Source organism: Ceratotherium simum, chromosome 36 (genome assembly GCF_057802395.1).
Source record: "Ceratotherium simum simum isolate JZ-2026a chromosome 36, ASM5780239v1, whole genome shotgun sequence".
NCBI lineage: Eukaryota > Metazoa > Chordata > Mammalia > Perissodactyla > Rhinocerotidae > Ceratotherium > Ceratotherium simum.
In genome coordinates this window covers 20928920-20949812 of record NC_141935.1, presented here as the reverse complement: position 1 = coordinate 20949812, position 20893 = coordinate 20928920, and the positions used below count along the sequence as shown (strand labels likewise).

At 38.3% G+C, this 20893-nt stretch overlaps 1 protein-coding gene and 1 long non-coding RNA gene across 11 annotated transcripts in view; one reads left to right on the top strand and one right to left on the bottom strand.

Moving 5' to 3' along the window:
* Positions 1–20893, bottom strand: part of MIA3 (MIA SH3 domain ER export factor 3) — a 55181-nt gene that overhangs the window by 20316 nt on the left and 13972 nt on the right. For 8 of the 10 annotated variants that reach the window (XM_087424377.1, XM_087424380.1, XM_087424378.1 and 5 more), the window contains 2 exons: positions 18922–19067; positions 1527–1658 (listed from right to left, as the gene is read on the bottom strand). In XM_087424377.1, coding sequence (XP_087280503.1) covers positions 1527–1658; positions 18922–19067 — 278 coding nt within the window. Of the gene's footprint in view, positions 1–1526; positions 1659–2603; positions 2890–18921; positions 19068–20893 lie in introns of those variants that run through there. The other 2 variants (XM_087424385.1, XM_014794716.2) reach the window with 2 other exon arrangements.
* Positions 2971–11041, top strand: LOC147912358 (uncharacterized). The gene is made up of 3 exons (XR_015550022.1): positions 2971–3184; positions 9214–9331; positions 10450–11041. It is a non-coding gene; the product is annotated as an uncharacterized LOC147912358 (long non-coding RNA).

Genomic DNA, 20893 nt, shown 5'->3' with positions numbered 1-20893 from the left:
GAGTAAGCTTCCTTTGCCCTCCTTTCACGCAGGTCAACCAGCAGGCAAAAGCAGGAAGAAGCAAGAAGCAGGCAACTGAGAGTAGGGACCAGGGTTCTACACACCAAGTGCTGAGGCTGAGAAGCAGCAGTCGTGACATAAAGCCTGCACAGCCTTGTGAAAATCCAAACAGGGGCCAGAGTTTCCCGGCTGGAGAAACAAGAGCAAGAAATGGAAAGCCTTCCCCTCCCACTCAGCCCTTCTAGTCTCCCTTTCCCTTTCACCTGAGGAAAAGCCCCATGAGCTTAGAGGAGTCTTCACGGGAATCCAGGCAAAAGATCCTTCTTTCTCAGTGATTTTACAATCATTTGTGCAAGAAAAGAAAGCTTACTAACAATGATATGTCTGATAAAATTAAGAAATCAGAAAAAGAACACTCACTTTTAGAAAAACATGCATCTAACACTATTGGCCACTTTGTTAAGCTTCAATCGAAACTGAAACCTTTTCATCTGCAAAGCTCATTTACACTGAATAATTTTTTACTCAATTACGTTAACCATGAAACAGAATGACATATAATATAATCATAAGTATGAATATGTGAGTATACATACATACATAAGCACAAAAGAGAAATTCTGCACAAAATAGACTCTAAAGGATAAAAATTTTAATGGTGTGTCTTTGGATACTACATAATCTGTATTTCCAAATAAAAAGATATTTTCTGAGCACAAGAGCACATGATCAAATTAGAAAATCTGTGAAACATATATGAAGAAAAAGACTGAAAAATTACCTCGTCACCTAGGTATTTTTACCATTTTGTTGTATTTTCTTGAAGCATTTTTTCTGTGTGTGTGCGTGTGTGTATATATATATTTATATAACATACAGATTATCTATACTTTTAAAATCTTGGTTTCTACTTTTTTCCACTTAATATTAAATTGTGAGCATTTTCTGTGCCCCAATGTCTTTGAAATATATAAATTTTAAGAGTTGCCTAATATCCCATTATATGGATGTACAATGATATAACAATTTCTCTACTACGGATCATTTAGGTTGTACCAAGTTTTCACTCTAAAAAATAATGTTCCAATGAATGTCCTTTTACAAGATCTTTAAGGCATGACTGGTTATTTCTTTAGAATAAATTACTAGACACAGTATATAATATATAAAAAGATACAAACATTTTTAAGACTTCTGATACATATTATTATACTGCTCTTCAGGAGGGCTGTAGGAGCTCCTAATTCTACTAACAGTTCCAAGTGGGCACATATATACTTAATCCTTAGGCTTTGATATAACAGATTTATATATTGAAGTTTTCCCCAAGATAACACACATGTCGTCTTGTTCACTTAAGTCTTTACCAACAAAGACTACGCTGCAATATTTTCCAAGGTTAGCTTAGATTATAAGCATTAATTTGTGTTCACGTTATTAACTGAAAAAGAAACAACAAAAGGGCCAGTGATTAAAAAATATCCCTGTATTCTGAGTCAAGGTATAAGTTAATTTAATTTACTCACAACAAGGATAGTTCTCCAGAAGAAAACAGCGAATGAAACAATTCCCAAGAAGGCAGTGATAAGTACAGGCTTCCATGGCAAGCCATAAAAATCCGGCCCAGGCTGAACATCATCAGGCAATGTAGCAACCAGCTGAAACAGAAATATTTGAAATAATGGGAAACCATAAAGAAGTTTACAATAAAGCAGTCACAAAGAATCATCCAGAGAAATTCTCAATCAACCTCCATCAGATAACTGCTCCCTCAAAACTCTTCAATAGCTTCCATTGCTTCAATAAAGACATGATCCTGGCAGCCTCACATTTATTTGGCTTGAAGTGCTTTTAAACATTGACTCTAAATGTCTTTAAGTTGAACATATATTTCCAGTTCGCAGTAAGTCCTACCACATCATGTTGTCTAATACATGGCTAGAATCCCTCTGCATCATACTTTTAGTTGATTTTTATGACTTAAAAAGCCACAAAAAACAGAAAACTGAAACATACTACAGAAGTAATCAACTTTTAGGACTGCAAGTAAAACCGAAACGACGATAATGAATAACACAAGTAATGTGCTTTTCCCCGAAGACTTTACATCTTAATACTATTCTACTCTTACAAAAAGACAAGTGCTGAGTAAATTCCGACATCTCCTGGTAACTAGCCTAGACCGCTCTGGATTTAACTGTCTTCTATAAAACTCAGTGCCTTAATTTTAAACGCCTCTTGGAAGACAGTGCATTGGACACCTGCCTCCTACCACGCTGTTTTCACTTCCCTCCGCAAGTACACAAGCAACGATCACACTGGCCCCATCCCCCATCAGTGCCGATCGCGGAAAAAGGACCCGTAGAGACGTGATGCTCGCTGTTCTGATCGAGACTGCACACCAGAAAGTACCACAGTGCCTCGTACATCGTGAGTGCTCAACAGAAAATTAACGAGGGACGGAACCTCAAATGCACCCCCACCGGCCTCGCTAACACTGCACTCCGTTCTCCCGCGCCCGGTCCGGCCGCGCACCCACTCGGCTCAGACTCGCCCGCCCGCCGCCAGCGCCGGGGTCCCTCCCTGGGAATGGGGGCCGTCACCTCCAGCAGCTTGGCTATGAGGGCTGCGTAGAGCACCGACAGGGGGCCCAGGAGCTCCGGGTCCCCCGGGGAGGCGGTGACGGAAGGCACCGTGGCGGGTACTGAGTCCATGGTGTGGGCACAGCCGAGCGCAGGCGACGCTTCCCTGTGGGACGGCACTGGAGCCCCCGCGCTTGCTCCGGTTCCGCCTTCCGAAGGACCCGGCGCGGCGGGCGGGTACCGGGAGTGAACTTCGCCTCGCTCCGCCGGCTGCCCTTGCCTCCCTCCGCCTGCCGTGAAACACGTCACCAGACACGGCCCCCCGGCGGACGTAAACGGGCCTCCGCAGGCGGGACCGCGGTGGGCGGGGCCAGAGAGGAAGGAACCAACGGCGGAGCGGGGCGGGGAGAGGAGCGGAGAGACCTACGCGGAAGAAACCAAGTGAAGGGAGATTCCGCTGCCGCAGGAAGCCGGAGAGCGCGCGCGATTTAAAGGGCCCCGGAGTGAAGAGAATGGGCGGCGGCTGGGGGGAAAGGAGCAAGGCCCGCCGCTCACGCCCGCCCGGAGCTGGACCCTTTCATCACAGCGCGCTGAGACCCCAGGTACCTGCCCCGAGTGCCCAGACAGCAGAGGTGACGCCTCTCCCTCCCGCTGGAGGACCACCGCTCTGCCTGGGCGCCGTCTCCTGGAGGCCCTCCTTCCCTGCCCACTGGTCCCCGCTCACTCTTCCCCTCCCTGACCTCCAGATGCTCACACCGCCTCACACCCTTGCAGACGCCCCTTTAAAAACCCTTCTTCTCTGGAATCACGTCATCACTACGCCTATGCTAATGGGTTCAGTCCCACATTTTATGTTTACATGACTTGTGGAAAAGGACGAGGATTATGAATAGTCTGGAAATCACGTGCCAAAAGTTGGAGCAAGGGGGGACATTTAACCTGGGGGGAAAAAAGATATTTGCAGATCTTTAAAGGTATGTCTTCCAGTTGAACATAAAGACAATTCAGAAAAACAATGAAGCAAGAACAGGCAGAGAAATCCTGAAAAAGAAGAGCAATGGAGGTGGGGTGGGAGGCGAGGCGAGGGCAGGCTCTGTAATTAAAACAGTATGGTATTGACCCAAGAACACAGACAGACCATGGAACAGAAGAGGAAATCCAGAAACAGACCCAAGTGCACTGGAAATTTGGGATACAAGAAAAGTCAATTGGGGAAAAATAGACTTCTTAATAAGTGATGTTGGCATAACTAAATAACCATATGGGAAATGACAAAATTGGATCTTTTCTTCACTGTTCACAAGGATAAATTCCAAATAGATCAAAAACCTGAATGTAAAAAACGAAAACAAACACGTACTAGAAAAAGTATGGGTGAATTTCTCAATGTATTATGAGTGGGCAAAACCTTCCTAATTATGTCTCAAAATCCAACGGAAAACATTTGTAAACTTTATTACTTAAAAAATTTGTCCAGCCCCTGCATGCAAAACATGCAAAATAAGCAAAGTTTGACAATGACGACCTGAAAAAATATTTGCAATATATTACAAAGGGTTAATCCTACAATATAAAGAACTTTACAAATAGAGAAGAAAACAGCCAGCAAACCTATAGATAAGTGGGCTGAAAAAATAAACAGTTCTCAGGAAGCTCACAAACATGGAAATATGCTCTGCCTCACTCATAATAAAAGAAATGCAAATTAAACCTACTCTGAGATACCATTTCTCACTTATACTGGCAAGATCCAAACATGATAACATACTTTGTTGGTGAGACAATGTAGGGGAAATAGGTACTCTCATACATTGCTGATCATTACACAAAATGATACAACGCCTACGAACAAGAATTTGGCAATATCTGCCAAAATTACCTGTGTATTTACCTACTGACGCAACAGTTCCACTTCTAAAGATCTATCTCAAAGATACTGGTGATACAACAAATGTTGAAAAGATATATGCACAAAACCATGTTATTCCAGCATTATTTATAATAACAAAAGACTAAAAATAACCAAAATGTCCATCAATAGAAGAGTTGTTGAATACACTAAAGTATACCATGAAAAGTGGAAAAAAAGAAATCAAATAATTCTATATACTACTAGGGTATGGTTTCCAGAGTATGTTTTTAAAAAAAAAGAAGAGTGGAAAAAGTATAGAATATTACTTTTATCTATGAAAGTAAGGAGAGATGAATATATTTTTTGCATGGCTTTGAGGTAAAACTGACATGCAATAAACTACACATATTTTAACTGCAAAATATGATAGGTTTGGACATATGAATACATCTGTGAAACCATCATTGCATTCAAGATAATGAACATATCCTTCACCTCCAAAAGCCTCATCATCTCCTTGGTAAATCCCACCTCCTGCCACTTGCCCTCCAGGCAGAATTTCTGTCATAACAGATTAGTTTGTATTTCCTAAAGTTTTATATATATGGGATAATACACCATGTATTCTATTTTCTCTGGCTTCTCTCACTCAGGACAACTTGAGATTCATCCATGTTGCCATATATATCAATAGGTCATTCCTTTTTATTGCTGAGTAGCATTTCATTATATGGATATATCACAATTTGTTTATCCATCTGTTGATGAATATTTGGGTTTTTTCCAGTTTTTGGCCTTTTCAAGAAGAGCTGCTATGAACACTGATATACAAGTCCTTCTATGGATTTATTTTCTCATGGGTAAATGCTTAGTAGAGGGATGGCTGGATCATTTGACAGGTGTGTGTTTCCCCTTTTAAGAAAATAACAAACTGTTTTCCAAGCTGGTTGTACCATTTTACATCCTCACCAGCAGTGGATATTTCCAGTTCCTCCACATCTTCTCCAACACTTGGTATAATCAGTCTTTTTAATTTTCCTCATAATTTTCCTCAGTCTAATAAGTGTGTAGTGATAACTTGTGGTAGTTTAAATTTTCATTTCCCTGATAAGTAATGATATTGAGCATTTTTTAAATGTGTTTATTTGCTATCCACATATCTTATTTGGCGAAGTGTTATTTTACTGGGTTGTTTTCTTACTCATGAGTTTTGAGAGTTCTTTATATATTCTGGATATAAAATCCTTTATCAGACATATGCTTTGCAATGATTCCCTCCTAGTCTGTGGCTTGTCTTTTCATTCACTTAACATTATATTTTGAAGGGCAGAAGTTTTTATTTTGATGAAGTCCAAATTATCAAATTTTTCTTTTATGAATCATACTTTTGGTGTCAAAACTAAGAAATCTTTGCCTAACTTTTTTCTAGACGTTTTATAGTTTTAGGTTTTACATTCAGGTCTATGAACCATTTTGAGTTAATTTATGTTTATGACATGAGATACAGATCAATTTTTTTGCAGAGATATTTCCAGTAGTTTCAGTACCATTTGTTGAAAGGACTTCCCTTTCTCCACTTAATTATCTTTCTAATTTTGTCAGAAGTCCATTGTTATATAGTATGAATCTATTTCTGGATTATCTATTCTGATCCAATGACCTATTTATCTCTCTCTATGCTGATACCATGCTATGCTAATTACCGTAGCTTTACATTAAATCTTGAAATCAGGTCGTGTTTGCACTGTTCTAGGTCCTTTGCATTTTCTATTTGAATTGTAGAATCAGCTTGTCATTTTCTACAAAAAAAATCCTGCTGGGATTTTGATTGGGATTATGTTGACTCTAGTGATCAAACTGAGGAGTTGAACAATATTTGACATATTGTTTTTCATAGTGATAATATGACAGCTTAATCTTTAGTCTTTTGACTCATGAACAATGTATCTCTCTCCATATATTTAGGTTTTAATTTCTATCAGCGATATTTTATAGTTTTTAATTTATACGCCTTACAGTTTTGCCAGATTATCCTTAAGTACTTCATATTTTTTGATGCTACTATACGTGGAAATTTTTTTTTGTTTCAATTTCTGATCGTTCACTGCTAGTATAGAGAAATAAAATTGCTTTTAGATGTTAACCTTTATCTGGCAACCTTACTAAACTCACTAATTAGTTCTAATAGTGTTTTTGTAGATTCCACCAGATCTTATTCATAGAACGTTCATGTTGTCTGAAAATAAAGACAATTTTACTCCTTCCTTCCCAATCTGGATGCTTTTTATTTCTTTTTCCTGCCTTAGTGCAGTGGCTTTTGCCTTACTGTGCCCCATTACAATGTTGTATAGATGTGGTGAGAGTGGACATCCTTGTTTTGTATCTGATCTTAGGGGGAAGCATTCAATCATGCACCATTAAGCATGATGTTAGCTGTAAGTTTTTCATAGAGGCCATTTTAAGTCACCTTCTATTCCTAGTTTGCTTAGTTATTTTTTTAACATCAATAATCAATGTTGGATTTTTTTCAAATGTTTTTTCTGTGTCTATTGAGCTGAACATATGGATTTTCTCTTTAAATTTTTTTAATATGTGACTTACACTGATTGATTTTCTAATGTTTAATGAAACTTGCATTCCTGGGATAAACCATACTTGGTCATTCTGTGTTATATTTTTTATATATTGTTGGATTTGATTTGCTAAAATTTCGTTTAGAATTTTTGTGCCTATGTTCATGACAGATACTCGTCAATGGTTTTCTTTTCTTGTTATATCTTTGGTTCTGTTACCATGCTAATGCTGGCTTCATACAATGAGTTGGGAAGTATTTGCTCATCTTCAATTTTCTAGAAGAGTTTGTATAGAATTGGTATTATTTCTTCCTTATAGATTTAATGGAATTCACCAGTGAAGCCATCTGGGCCTGGAGTTTTCTCTATAGAAAGGTTTTAAACTATAAGCTCAGTTTCTTTAATAGTCATAAGGCTATTGAGGTTATCTGTTTCTTCTGGAGTGAGCTTTTACAATTTGTGTCTTGGATGGAATTTCTTCATTTCATCTAAACTGTCAAATTAACTGGCATAAATTATTCATAATATTCCCTTTTTATCATTTTAATATCTGTAGACTCTGTAGTGATGTCCCTCTCTGATTGCTGATATTAGTAATTTGTGTCTCCTCTTTTGTCCACCTGTTCACTCTGGTAGAGGTTCATCAATTTTATTAATCTCAAGGAACCAGCTTCTGTTTTCACTGATTTTCATTTTGTTTTCTATTTCATTGATTTATGCTCTTATCTTTATTTCTTTTCTTCTGCTTCTTAGAGATTAATTTGCTCTTCTTTTTCCAGTCTCTTATGGTGGAAACTGAGGTCACTGATCTGAGACCTTTCTTCTTTTCTAATACAGATAGTGCTATAAATTTCCAAGTAGGGCTTTAGTGGCACTGCACAAATTTGATATGTTGTGTTTCATTTTCATTCAGCTCAATATACTGATTTCCCTTTGATTTCTTTGACCCATAAGTTATTTAGGAGTGTGCCATTTAGTTTACAAATATTTGGGGATTTCCCAGAGGTCTTTCCATTATTGATTTCTAATTTAATTTTATTGTCGCCAGAGAACGTACTTTGTACCCTTTTGTATTTATTGACATTTGTTTTATGGCCCAGAATGTGGTTTGGCAGATGTTCCACGTGTACTCAAAAAGAATATGTATGCTGCTCTTCTGGGGTGGAGTGTTCCAAAATGTCAATCAGGTCAAGTTGGTTGATTATGTTGTTCATAGCATCTAGATCCTTACAGATGTTCTGTCTATTTGTTCTATCAATTATTAAGAGAAGAGTATTGAAATCTCCCATTGACCTTGTAGACTTATCTACTTTTCCATGTAGTTCTATCAATTTTTGCTTCATATATTTTGAAGGTCTGTTATTAGCAGCACAAACATTTAGGATTGTTATGTTCTCTTGATTAACTGACTCCTTGATCACTAGAAAATAACTTTCTTTATCCCTGGTAATATAGTACTTTGCACTGGAATTTCCTCTGTCTGGTATTAATATAGCCACTCCAGTTTTCATTTGACTAATATTAGCATGGGATATCTTTTTCAATCTTTTTAGTTTTAACCTTTTTGTGTCTTTTTATTTAAAGTGTGGTTCTTGTAGGCACCCAGTGGGATCTTGCTTCTTGACCCAGTCTGACAATCTCTGCCTTTTAATTGTGGTATTTTGGCAATTTCCATTTAAAGTGATTATTGATAGGGTTAAGTTCAAGCCTAGCACCTTCTTTTTTTCTCTTTGTCCCATTTGTTCTTTATTCCCCTTTTCCTCTTATTCTGCCTTCTTTTGGATCAACTGACTCTTTTTAATGATTCTAATTTATCTCCTTTATTGGCTTATTAGCTATAACTCTTTATTTTATTATTTTAGTGGTTGCTTTAGGGTTTACAGTATACAGCTTTAACTTATCACAGTCTACCTTCAAGTGATACTATACTACTTCATGTGTGTAATAAGAACTCTACAAGTTATTACCATTTCTCCCTCTCCTGACTTTTATACTATTGTTGTCATACATTTTACTTTTACATATTTTCTAAACCCCATACTACATTGATAATATTTTTCTTTAAACAGTAAGTTAACTTTTTGTTTGTTTGTTTTTTGTGCGGAAGATCAGCCCTGAGCTAACATCCATGCCAATCCTCCTCTTTTTGCTGAGGAAGACTGGCCCTGAGCTAACATCCGGACCAATCATCTTCCACTTTATGTAGGACGCTGCCACAGCATGGCCTGACAAGCGGTGCGTCGGTGCGTGCCCAGGATCCGAACCCAGGGTGCCAGCAGAGGAGCGCAAGCACTTAACCGCTACACCAAGGGGCCGGCCCCCCAGTAAGTTAACTTTTAAAGATATGTTAATAATAAGATAATGGTTTTTATATATTTACCCATGATTACCATTTCTGGCATTCTTTACTCCTTTATGTGACTCCATTATTTCCATCTGTTGTCATTTTCCTTATGCCTAAAGGTCTTTCTTTAACATTTCTTATAGGACAGGTGTGCTGGTAAATTCATTCAGCTCTTGTATGTTGGAAAAAAATCTTCATTTAATCTTTGTTTTTGAAAAATATTTTGTTGGGTATGATATTGTAGGTCAACAATATTCTTCTTCAAATATATTAAAAGACATTATTCTACTGCATTCTCCCATGCCTTGTTTCTGACAAGAAATCTGATGTCAACCGTGTCTTAGTTTCTATGTAAAATGTCTTTTTTCTGACTGCTTTTAAGATTGCTCTTTATCACTTATTTTGAGCAATATGATTATGATATGTGTTGGTAGTTTTCTTCATGCTTCTTATGCTAGGGTTTCATTGAACTTCTTGAATCTATGGGTCTATAGTTTTCATAAATTTTGGAAAAATTTCAGTCATTATTTCTTCAAATATTTTTCTGAATACCTCTTCTATCCTCTCCTCCAGGGATTCCAGTAACACATTTATTAGGCTGCTTGAAAATATCCCACATCTCACTGATGATCTGTTCATTTTTCTTGAGTCTTTTTTCTCCGTGTATTTTATTTTGGACAGCTTCTATTGCTATGTCTTCAAGTTCACTAAACTTTTCATCTAGTCTAGCATTAATCCCACCCACTATATTCATCATCTCTGGCACTGTAGTTTTCATATCTTGAAGTTTGACTTGGGTCTTTTAATTTTTTTAATATCTTTCATGTCTCTACTTAACTTTTTTAACATCTGAAATATAGTAATAATAACTGTTTTAATACCCTTGCCTAATTTGAACATCTCTGGGAGTTCTTGGTTGGTTTTGATAGGTTGATTTTTCTCTTCCTCATGGGTCATATTTTCTTGCCTCTTGGCATGCCTGGTCATCTTGGATTAGGTGCCATACATTATAAACAAATGTGATGGTTAATTTTATGTGTCAACTTGACTGGTCATGGGGTACCCAGATTAAACTTTATTTTTTAATGTGTCTGTGAGGGTGTTTCCAGATGAGATTAGCATTTGAATCAATGGACTCAGTAAAGCAGATTGCCCTCCTCAATGTGCGTGGGCATCATCCAATCCCTGGAGGGACTGAACCGAAGACAATGCAAAAGGAAGAATTCACCCCTTCTTGCCTGATTGCTTGAGCTGGAACATCGATCTTCTACCCTTGGTACTCCTGGTCCTCAGGCCTTCAGACCCAGACTAGAATCTACATTATCAGCTCCCTGGCTCTCAGGCCTTTGGACTCTGCCTGAATTACACGACCAGCGTTCCTGGGTCTCCAGCTTGCACATGGCAGACTGTGGGACTTCTCAGCCTCTATTTGTGCATATGTCAACTCCTTATAATAAACCTCTTCCCATATATGTCCTATTGGTTCTGTTTCTCTAGAGAACCTTGACTAATACAACAAACATTCTTGAGCGTTGTTCCAGGTAAATTACTGGGAAATAGTTTGATTCTCTTGGGTCTTGCTTTTAAGATTTGTTAGGCAAAACAGGAGCAGCATTTAGTCTGAGGCAAGACCCTTCTGAGTACTCTACCCAATTCCCCTGGAATTATAAGGTACTATTCTTGGCCCTGTCTCAGGAGCTCTTTCCTCTAATCACTTAGAGGGTTTCTCTGTCCTTGAGTAGTTTGGTCACACTCATGTGCTGATCAATACTCTGCTGAATACTCCAAGGGGACCTTCCACAGGTCTCCACTTCTCTCTGTGTAGCTCTCCCCTCTTGGTACTCTGCCCTGTGAACTCTAGCTGCCTTGCTCTCCCTGGACTCTCAGCTCCATCTCCTCAACTCAGGGTTCCTCGTTTCTGTGCCACAACCTGGGAACTCTCCCAATGCAGTAAGCTGGGATAATTGTAGAGCTCATGACACTTGTTTCCTATCTTTCAGTAATTACCGTCCTTTGTTAATTGATGTCCAGGTCTTGAAAACTGCTGTTTCATTTATTTTGTGTTTTTTTTTTTCTTTTTAGTTGTTTCAGTAAGGCAGGTAAAGCCGGTACCTATAAATCTATCTTGGCAGGATGCAGAAATCATTTGCTTATTCTTTAATGATAGGCTAGATAATGAAATTAATTTTAAAAATTATCTGCAGAGAAGGGTAACAACAGGTTGGATGGAATTGGGACAATAGCTAGACTTCTCTGAATAGACCTGGTTTTACAAATTCATTTTGGCTCTTGTAAATATATTAGATAATTATAAAACAAAAAAATCTTTAAAAGTAATCCCTAAAAATTGAAAGCAAAAATGAAACAACCTAACTGTGTATCAAGTTGGTAGCAGGACAACAGAAAGGAATTATTTCAAGCATACCCTAGTGGGATAAAGCTTAAAGACAAAAAGAATTGTAAACCATCCTTAAAATATTTTCATACTGTTGTTTCATACAATATTTTTAATACTGTTGTGTTAATACTGTAAAATAAGGTAAATAAATACTGGTGCTGATGTCATTGAAAATTGGGATTTGCAACACTGGAGAAAGAAAATACAAATGTAAGATAGATGAGGTTAAGTAAAATCCCTCTAGCATCCTGAATTTTGACTGGGAGTATCCATATGGCATCACGATGAATATTCACACAAAAAAATCCCCAAGTATTTCCTAGCTTTGTTCCCTGAAAAGGTCTAGAAATGATGACCAACTCAAAAGCAATAAGCAATCATAGCACTCAGAATGTAGTCTCTAAATACCGTTTCCCATTAAAAGGAACCAGGGCTTCTTAGAGAAATAGCTCCTTCAAGATCTGGGCAGGAAATGTACAAGACGAGCTTGGAACATCTTGTCACACTAGAAAGCAAGGAAGGTATCAATGACCACTAACTAGGTGGTGTCAAAAGGGCCCAGGAGCCAAGTTGAAGAGGCTCCCACTAGCCAAAAATGGAAGAAATTGAGCATCAATAAGAATAATAACTACATTGGCCTAAAACACACCAAATATTTTTAAAACACACCAAATATTTTTAAATCCATGACATCATAATGATTCTTAGAAAAGAGTGAGAAGAAACACACATGTTAGAAGAAAAAGACATGCCCTTTGGGCATCTTGGATAATGCCAGGAAGACAACTTACTATTTTAAAAACTATTTAAGTAGAAAGAATCAAATATTCATACTGCCTTAACTACACAAACCAAATATCAGTGTAAAGGATACTTGATTTTAAGTTTCTCTTTGTAGAACTACCCTAGCCTTTAAACGATGCAGGAACAAAATAATCAGACTATCACCATTTTGCAGCCTATAATATATTAACAGATCTAGTCTACGTCACCCATGACTAGTAACATCAAAAAGAGAGGTTCATCTAGACATTAGATCCCTCCTGATGGAAGTACACAACATCTCCTATTAAATATTCTTGCCAAAGAAAATTGAACCTGAATCTCATTACCAATCTGACTACCAATTCCCAGGAAATATATAAGAACCAGAGAAACATGTTCAATTATACCAAGGAGATGTAGTTAGCAAATCCAGACCATGACACCCCCTAGAAGCCAAACCAACCGGTTTCTTCAATGCATACATTGCAACAACAACAAACAAATAAACCAAAGGAGAAATCTATAATCAGAGTAACTGGTAAGAAACTTGCCCTACCACTGAAAATAAGTAGAAAACTGGACAAAACATAGGAAAAAACTGTTTTTCAGATAGAGAACAATAGGCAGCACACAACTGTGACTCCTGAAAGAAGGGAAATAAATGAGGTGAGCGCGATGCTCACCCAGCTTTCTACCTGGAGGCACTTTCTAGGCCTCAGTACAGGGAGGGAGAAGCCAAGCAGAGTACCCCAATCTCACAGAGGAGGTGGAGATCAGAGTTCGGGCAGACGGAGGTACCTGAAAGGTGCAGGGAAAGGTACCAGAAAGATGGGAGCTACAAAGAAAAAGAGTTCCAGAAACCTGCAAGAGGGTCTCCTTCAATCTTGGGCTGAATTCAAGGCAGCACCTGTGTAAGGTAAGATTCCTTGAGGATGGGCAAAAAACAATGGCAGACAAAAAGAACAACTACTAGGAAGCTGGAAGCTGAACGATTCCCAGAGTTAACACAGGACTGGGAGACATTTGTATTCCAGCTAGTCAGAGTGAGCTGAACTTGCTGAATGCTCAAGGTATTCAGCAGATTCCAGGAGAATCACGCCTTAGTAGTAGGGCTACACTAGCTCAAGAGTAAAGACCATTATGTGCACCTCGATAACAAATCTTAAAAATAAGATTGGAAAGGATCAAGCTGATCCACAAGTAACTTAACAACCTAGCCACACAAATTTCAACACTTTTTAAAGGAAGTCACTACAATCCAGGCACTCGATGTAACATTCACAGTACCTAGCATCCAAAAAGAACTCACTTAGACATGTAAAAAAAATCAGGAAAATGTGTCCCATAACTAGGAGATAAATCAATCTATAAAACAGATCAAGAAACTGCAACAGAGATAACAGAATTAATCAGCTTAGAAGGACTTTACAAGAATTATTTTAAAATATACTTAAGAGTTAAAAAAAAAAAAACCCATGACCATACTGAGGAAAGAAATGGAAGATATAAAATAGGACTAAGCAGAACTTTTTGTGTGTGTGTGTGAGGAAGATCAGCCCTGAGTTAACATCTGATGCCAACCCTCCTCTTTTTTGCTGAGGAAGACTGGCTCTGGGCTAACATCCATGCCCATCTTCCTCTACTTTATATGGGACACTGCCACAGCATGGCTTGCCAAGCGGTCTGTCAGTGCGTGCCTGGGATCCGAACCTGCAAACCACGGGCAGCCAAAGCAGAGCGTGCGTACTTAACCCCTGCACCACTGGGCTGGCCCCCCTAAGTGGAACTTTTAAAGCTAAAAAATAAAATATCAGAAATGAAAAATTCACTTGATGGGCTTAACATCAGATCAGGACTACAAAAGAAAACATCAGTGAACTTGAAGACAGCAACAGGAACTATCTAAACTGAAGCAAAGACATAAAAACAACAACAAAAAACAACAGAGCCTCAGTGACCTGTGGAACTATATAAAGTGGACTAACACGTGTAATCAGAGTCCCAGAAGGAGAAGCAAGAGAAGGGGGACAAAAAAATTTGAAGAAATAATGTGAAAATTCATAAAACTGTACATAGAAAGGGTGAATTCCACTAGATGTAATTATGCTTTAATTAACCTTTTAAAAAAAAGGTTATTCACAGTTGACACAATCATCTACACAGAGAATCCTATGAAATCTACAAAAAAACCCACCCTAGAACTAGTAAGTAAATTAAGTAAGGTAGCAAGACACAAGGTCAATATATAAAAATCAATTGTATTTCTATATATCAGCAAAAAACAGTTGTAAATAAAATGTAAAAAAGATACCATTACAACAAGATCAAAAACAGTGTAATACACTGGCATACATAAACAAAATACTATGCATAAAACCCGTACACTGAAAACTGCAAAACATTGTTGAGAGAAATTAGAGAAGATCAAAATGAATGTAGAGATGAACTTAGTTCTTGGATTAGAAGCCTTAATATTTGTTGATATCAATTCTTCCCAAACACATCTAGAGATTCAACATAATAACAATCGAAATCTCAGCAAGCTTTTTTGTAGAAATTCATAAGGTGATTCTAAAGTTTATATGGAAATAAAAAGGAACTGAAATAGCCAAAACAATTTTACAAAAGAACTACCCAATTGCAAGACCTACTATAAAGCTATAGCAATCAAAAAAGTGTGGTTTATCTTAGGATAGAAATATAGATCAATGGAACCAACTAGAGTCCAGAAATTGACACACATGGTCAATTGATTTCAACTCAAGGTGCCAAGATAATTTGAAAGAGAAAGAAATGCTATGGGAGCAAGTGGATATCCATTCTAAGAAAAAATGAAACTTGACACCATTCACAAAAATTAACCCAAAATGGAACATAGACCAAAACATGAAAGGTATAACTGTAAAACTTCTAGAAGAAAACATGAGAAAATATTTGCATTGTTGGACTTGCCTAAGATTCCTTAGGCAGGAAACAAAAAGCACTAACCATAAAAGTAGAAATTAATAAAATGGTGTTCATCAAAATTAAAAATTTTCTCTTCAAAAGACAATGTTAAGAAATTGAAAGGCCAGGCCATAAACTGGAAGAAGTTATTCGCAATATATATCTCACAAAAGTGTTGTATCCAAAACGTATGAAGAACCCTTAGATTTTAATATTTAGAAGGAAAATACCCAGTTTAAAAAAGGGCAAAAGATTTGAGGAGCTTTTTCACACATGAACACACAAAAAAGTACGGCCATGTGAAAAAGTGCTCACCATCATAAATCATCTGGAAATACAATTAAAACCACCAAGGCATGCCCACTAGAATTCTAGGCTACAATTTAAGACTGATAATAGCAAGTGTTAGCAAATATGTGACCAACTGAAAGTCTCATAAATTGTTGGTGGAAGTATAAAATGTACACTCACTTTGGGAATTGTTTCCCAGTTTCTTGTAAGACAAAACAATCTTAGTATATGACTGGGCAGTTTCACTCCTGGGTATGAGTTCATTTATAATTATAATTCTACAACAGGAAAAACTAATCTACAGTAAAAAAAAGGTTTGATCAGTAGTTGCTTGGAGCAGGTGGTGAGGAGGATTTACTGGGAAGGTACATGAGGAAACTTTTGAATGAAGGAGATGTTCCATATCTTCTTACGGTTGTTTCTACATAGGTGTATAAATTTGTTAAAACTCACTGAGCTATATTCCTAAAATGGGTACATTTTATTGTATGTAATTTATATATGATTAAAGTTGATTTAAGACATATATCATCCTATTATAACACTTGGACCTCAACAAGATCCTGATTTGAACAAGAACAATTTTTTGTGTGTGTGTGTGTGTGAGGAAGATTGGCCCTGAGCTAACATCTGTGCCCATCGTCCTCTATTTTGTATATGGGACGCCACCACAACATGGCTTGATGAGCAGTGCGTAGGTCTGCACCCGGGATCTGAACCTGCAAACCCTGGGCCACCGAAGCAGAGTGCGCGAACTTAACGACTCCAGCCCTGGGCTGGCCCCAGGACAAGAACAGTTTTTAAAGGGAGGGGAGGGGATTTTGAATGTGCCAAATATTGGGTGATATTAAGGAATTACTGTCAAGCTGGGTGATGGGCCCAGGGGTTCATTTTACTATTCTTTCTGCTTTTGTATGTTTGAAATTTTCTATGATAAAACACTTAAAAAAAATTAAAGCATAACTTCAAATATTTAAAGGATTACTATGTAGAAAAGGAATTAGATTCTATGAGAAGAAATCATATAGAGAAAACTTTGGAGTCAGTATAAGAATGAACTAGCCAAGAGAGCAACATGTAGCTTGTAAGGCAGATTGCTCACAACAGGAATTGTTGACACCCAGACCTCATAACTACTTATCAGGGCTACAGGAGAGGAAATTACTGCAATTAGTGAGAAGCTGGACTAGGTCTCTTTCAACTCTAGGATTCCATTAACTGTTGATCTATGAATCTGACTTTTGGTGCATTTTTCCCAATCAAGTCAGCAGCCCATTTCTCTCCAGCCCTATCAAATAATTACCTATACTACTTATTTGATACTTCACAAAACCTATTTCATATATTTTCCATTTTTCTAATTTCCATTCGATATGCCCTTTTCTTAAGACTTTCAGAAACCAGAATTATGCTTTATACCTCGTAGAATCTTTTATTCCTAACACAATACTCTGTACGTATTTAGCCATCAAAATGCTTTCTTGACAATACCTTTCAAATCAATGTTACTTTGTAACACTGCGCCTTTTTCTCTTGCCATTCATGTCTGTGTCTTCTCCCATCATACCTCAGGCAGACAACGTATCCTATACCACATCTGTGTCCCCCAACCCAGGGCTAGAACAGGGCTCTGTGCACATCTACAAATAAAATGAATAAAGAATTCCTCCCACATCGGGAGGCTGTTAAATTTTTTGCAGTGACGATCCATTCTGATAATCAGATTTGAATTCTGACACTGCCTTAATCACTGAAAATTTCATTATTTGAACTGCAGGGGTCAAACACACCTTCCCTCAGGTGGCTGCCACCACCACAACTATGGATGGAGAAAACTAAAAAACGGTTTGGTTTTCCTCCATCTTTCCCATCCTGGTGGCCTTTCTCCCGAATTCCCCAGGTATTGCATGTCTTTACACGGCCCTCTGACCATCCAAATCAGAAGAAGGCAGGGGATGAGAGCCTACAAAATGCCAGGCACTTTACATTATCAACTCATTTAAGTCTTACAACACTTGGAGTAGGTATTATCTGCATTTTAAAGATGAGGAAGCTGAGATTCAAAGTCTAGTAATTTGCCCAAGCTTCTAAGTGATGAATCTGAGATCTGAAATGCTCAAAACTCATGCATTTTAAGGAACAAAATATAACCCTCTTTCCTACACAAGTCTTTAAATAACAGAACCCAGAAGAAAAATATTTTTGTTGGGGAAGATACTTTCTCTACAGCTCCAAGGGCAACTTGGCCTCCAACTTCTGAAACTTGCTCATTCCCATAATTCACCAAGAAAAACGTCCAGTTTCAACAAATACCACAAGGGGGAGCTAAGTCCTAAAAAGCTTAGATAAGCTTCTAGACAGATGAAAATGTCTCATTTGGATCATGACTTCCTTTAGAAAGATAAATCTGAATATTCTGCCATAAGTGACTCTTTCTAAGAAACAAATCTGACCATATTCCTTCCTGCTTAAAACTTTCAAAGGATGCCCATCCCAAACAGCCTAACATCACTTATCTTGATACATAGCTTCCTTTACAATTGCCATCTCCATCCAGAAGACCACCCCCCTCTAACTCTACACTTCAACCACACCAACAACACTTCCCTAACTTCCTTAAATAACTTTTTCTTCATGCCTCCATCTCTCTGAACATGTTTCTTCTGTCTGGCTGCACACCGCTCCCATTTCCACCAGCCCTTCTATTCAACAACAAACTTCACATCTAACCCTACTGGTCCTTCAACAGCTCAAAACATGTCTCAGCTAACTTCTGACCTTCTCGGATCATCCTCCCACCACAATGAATCAATTTACTCAACATATTGTTCTACCATCAGGTAAATACTTTTCTTTCTGGCCGTATCACATTATGTTTCAAGTGGATGTCTCTATCGCTCTGCTAGACTGAAAGGTCCTTGAACTGAAGAACCACATTTACAGGTGTGAATGTGCCCAGCTCTGGCACGCAGCAAATCCTCTTCAAGAGCTGAACTGAACTAAGAACGCATCAGAGCCACACACCTGTGACTCATTTCAGAGGCTATCCTCAAAGGATCAGGAGTAATTTTCACAAAGACATTTTAAGTCCTTCGCCTCATGCTCAAAATCAACTTAACAACTGTAATAATCAACACTCTCACTGAAGAAACTATATACGTCAAACTTACCGTCTTAGTTAAATAAAACATGAATGAATATATTAACAGAATTGCATTTTCCAAAGGTGTGACACTCGTTGGTTCTTCAACCTTTGTTTCTAGTTGCCTTCTAGCATCAACAGCATTGACAGGAGTGCCTTCTGTGGTAATTAGCCCTAAAATTGAGGGGGGAAAACTAATATTTTATTTTATGCTTTAGAATAGGAATTGTTTCTCTTCGTATTAAATATTTATTGAGTGCCCACTAAGTATTAGTCACTGGGCCTGGACATGTGGTTCTCCTGAAGACAATTATATAGAAAAAAATTCAGAATCCCCATTAGAGCCACCACCACATCCTTCAATTATAAAATGAACATATCTCCAAGCCACTCTACCCCCCACCAATCTCTTCCATCACGTCCCTGGCAATGCAAATGCTATCTGAACCTTATTTGCTCGTGGGAATTGAGAAAGTAGAACTTTGTGCTTTTTCCATATACTCACAGTCACATTTAAGAAACATTTATTTAGTGCTGGTGAAGCAGTGTACTAGAAACTTCAGGCAAACAATGAGTAAACAAGAGCGAGTGTCAGTTGCACCAATGCTTAGCACAGCGTCTGGCACCTGGCAGGATTTCAGTAGTTGCTTACTGAATGGATGAACGACAGCAACACACAAGAGAATACGGTAAATGCCAAGAGGGACTAAAGGGAACTATGTACAGGGTGGGGCCTGGCTTGTAACTCTGTGAAAGAGGTAGGATTCCAGCTATAATACCTGAAAGGGTTTGCACAGGAGGAGGTGGTAGGGAGGGGATTTCAGTATGAGTTCGTTGGGTCTGGGGCATGTCTTATACACAGCTAGGAGTTCAAGAAGCAATTAGTGAGAAGTTGGACTGGTTGCCTCTTAGGTCTCTTCCAACCCTGAGATTCCATTCACTATGGATCCATGACTCTGACTTCGGGTGAAGTTCTCCCCATCAGCACCTCAGCACCTGAGACGCACGAAGGGCCAATTGGGAAGATCAGCCTAGTTGACTAGGTAGTTGATGCCATTTTGTGGCAGAACTTAAAGGACAGGGCAAAAAAATCTGTTTTCAAGTCTGCAAGCAGAATTTTTCCTAACCCTGAAAGTTTCTGAGCAAGAGAATAACAAGTCTTAATGGTGTATGACTCATTTTGAACAAGGAGAACCTTTTTGAGTTACAAGAGTTTAGAAGTAGAGAGTATTATATATGAAGGCAATACCTTCTGGAACATGGGAGATCTCTGATACATCTTTCTTCTCAAATTGGCTGAATTCCTCTCCCTGCAGTGACTTTTTTTTTTTTTTATAATTTTTATTTATTTATTTATTTTTCCCCAAAGCCCCAGTAGATAGTTGTATGTCATAGTTGCACATCCTTCTAGTTGCTGTATGTGGGACACGGCCTCAGCATGGCCGGAGAAGCGGTGCGTGGGTGCGCGCCCGGGATCCGAACCCGGGCCGCCAGCAGCGGAGCGCGCGCACTTAACCGCCAAGCCACGGGGCCGGCCCTGCAGTGACTTCTATACTTTGGAAGCATGCAAAGGGCACAGCCCAGTGCTGCCAGGCTTTATGGTATCACAAGGTAATGCTATACTTATGGTTATATGGCACAACCTCTAAAAACACAATAGTAATGATGCCAGGTCACCATATTGGATAGACAAAATAACAGTCAGCTGTTCTTCCAAGTTACTGGTAAAATGAGTGGGCTGCACAAAAACTAGAAAGCTTGTTGATACCATTATTGGGGTTGTATTTTTTTTTTAATTTTATTTTTAAAACATTTTGCTCAGTTCAAATGAAATGAGTTGCTTTCCCACTGGATGTTTACTGTGCTCTGTGATGAGGTACTATTCACAGGTGTCAGTCTATACTGGACTATTACATACTGCCAAGTTCTGCAGTTTCCTGTAACCTTATAGTATCAAAGATACCTAGAAATAAATATCTCCTTCACTGTTTTAAAAGTTT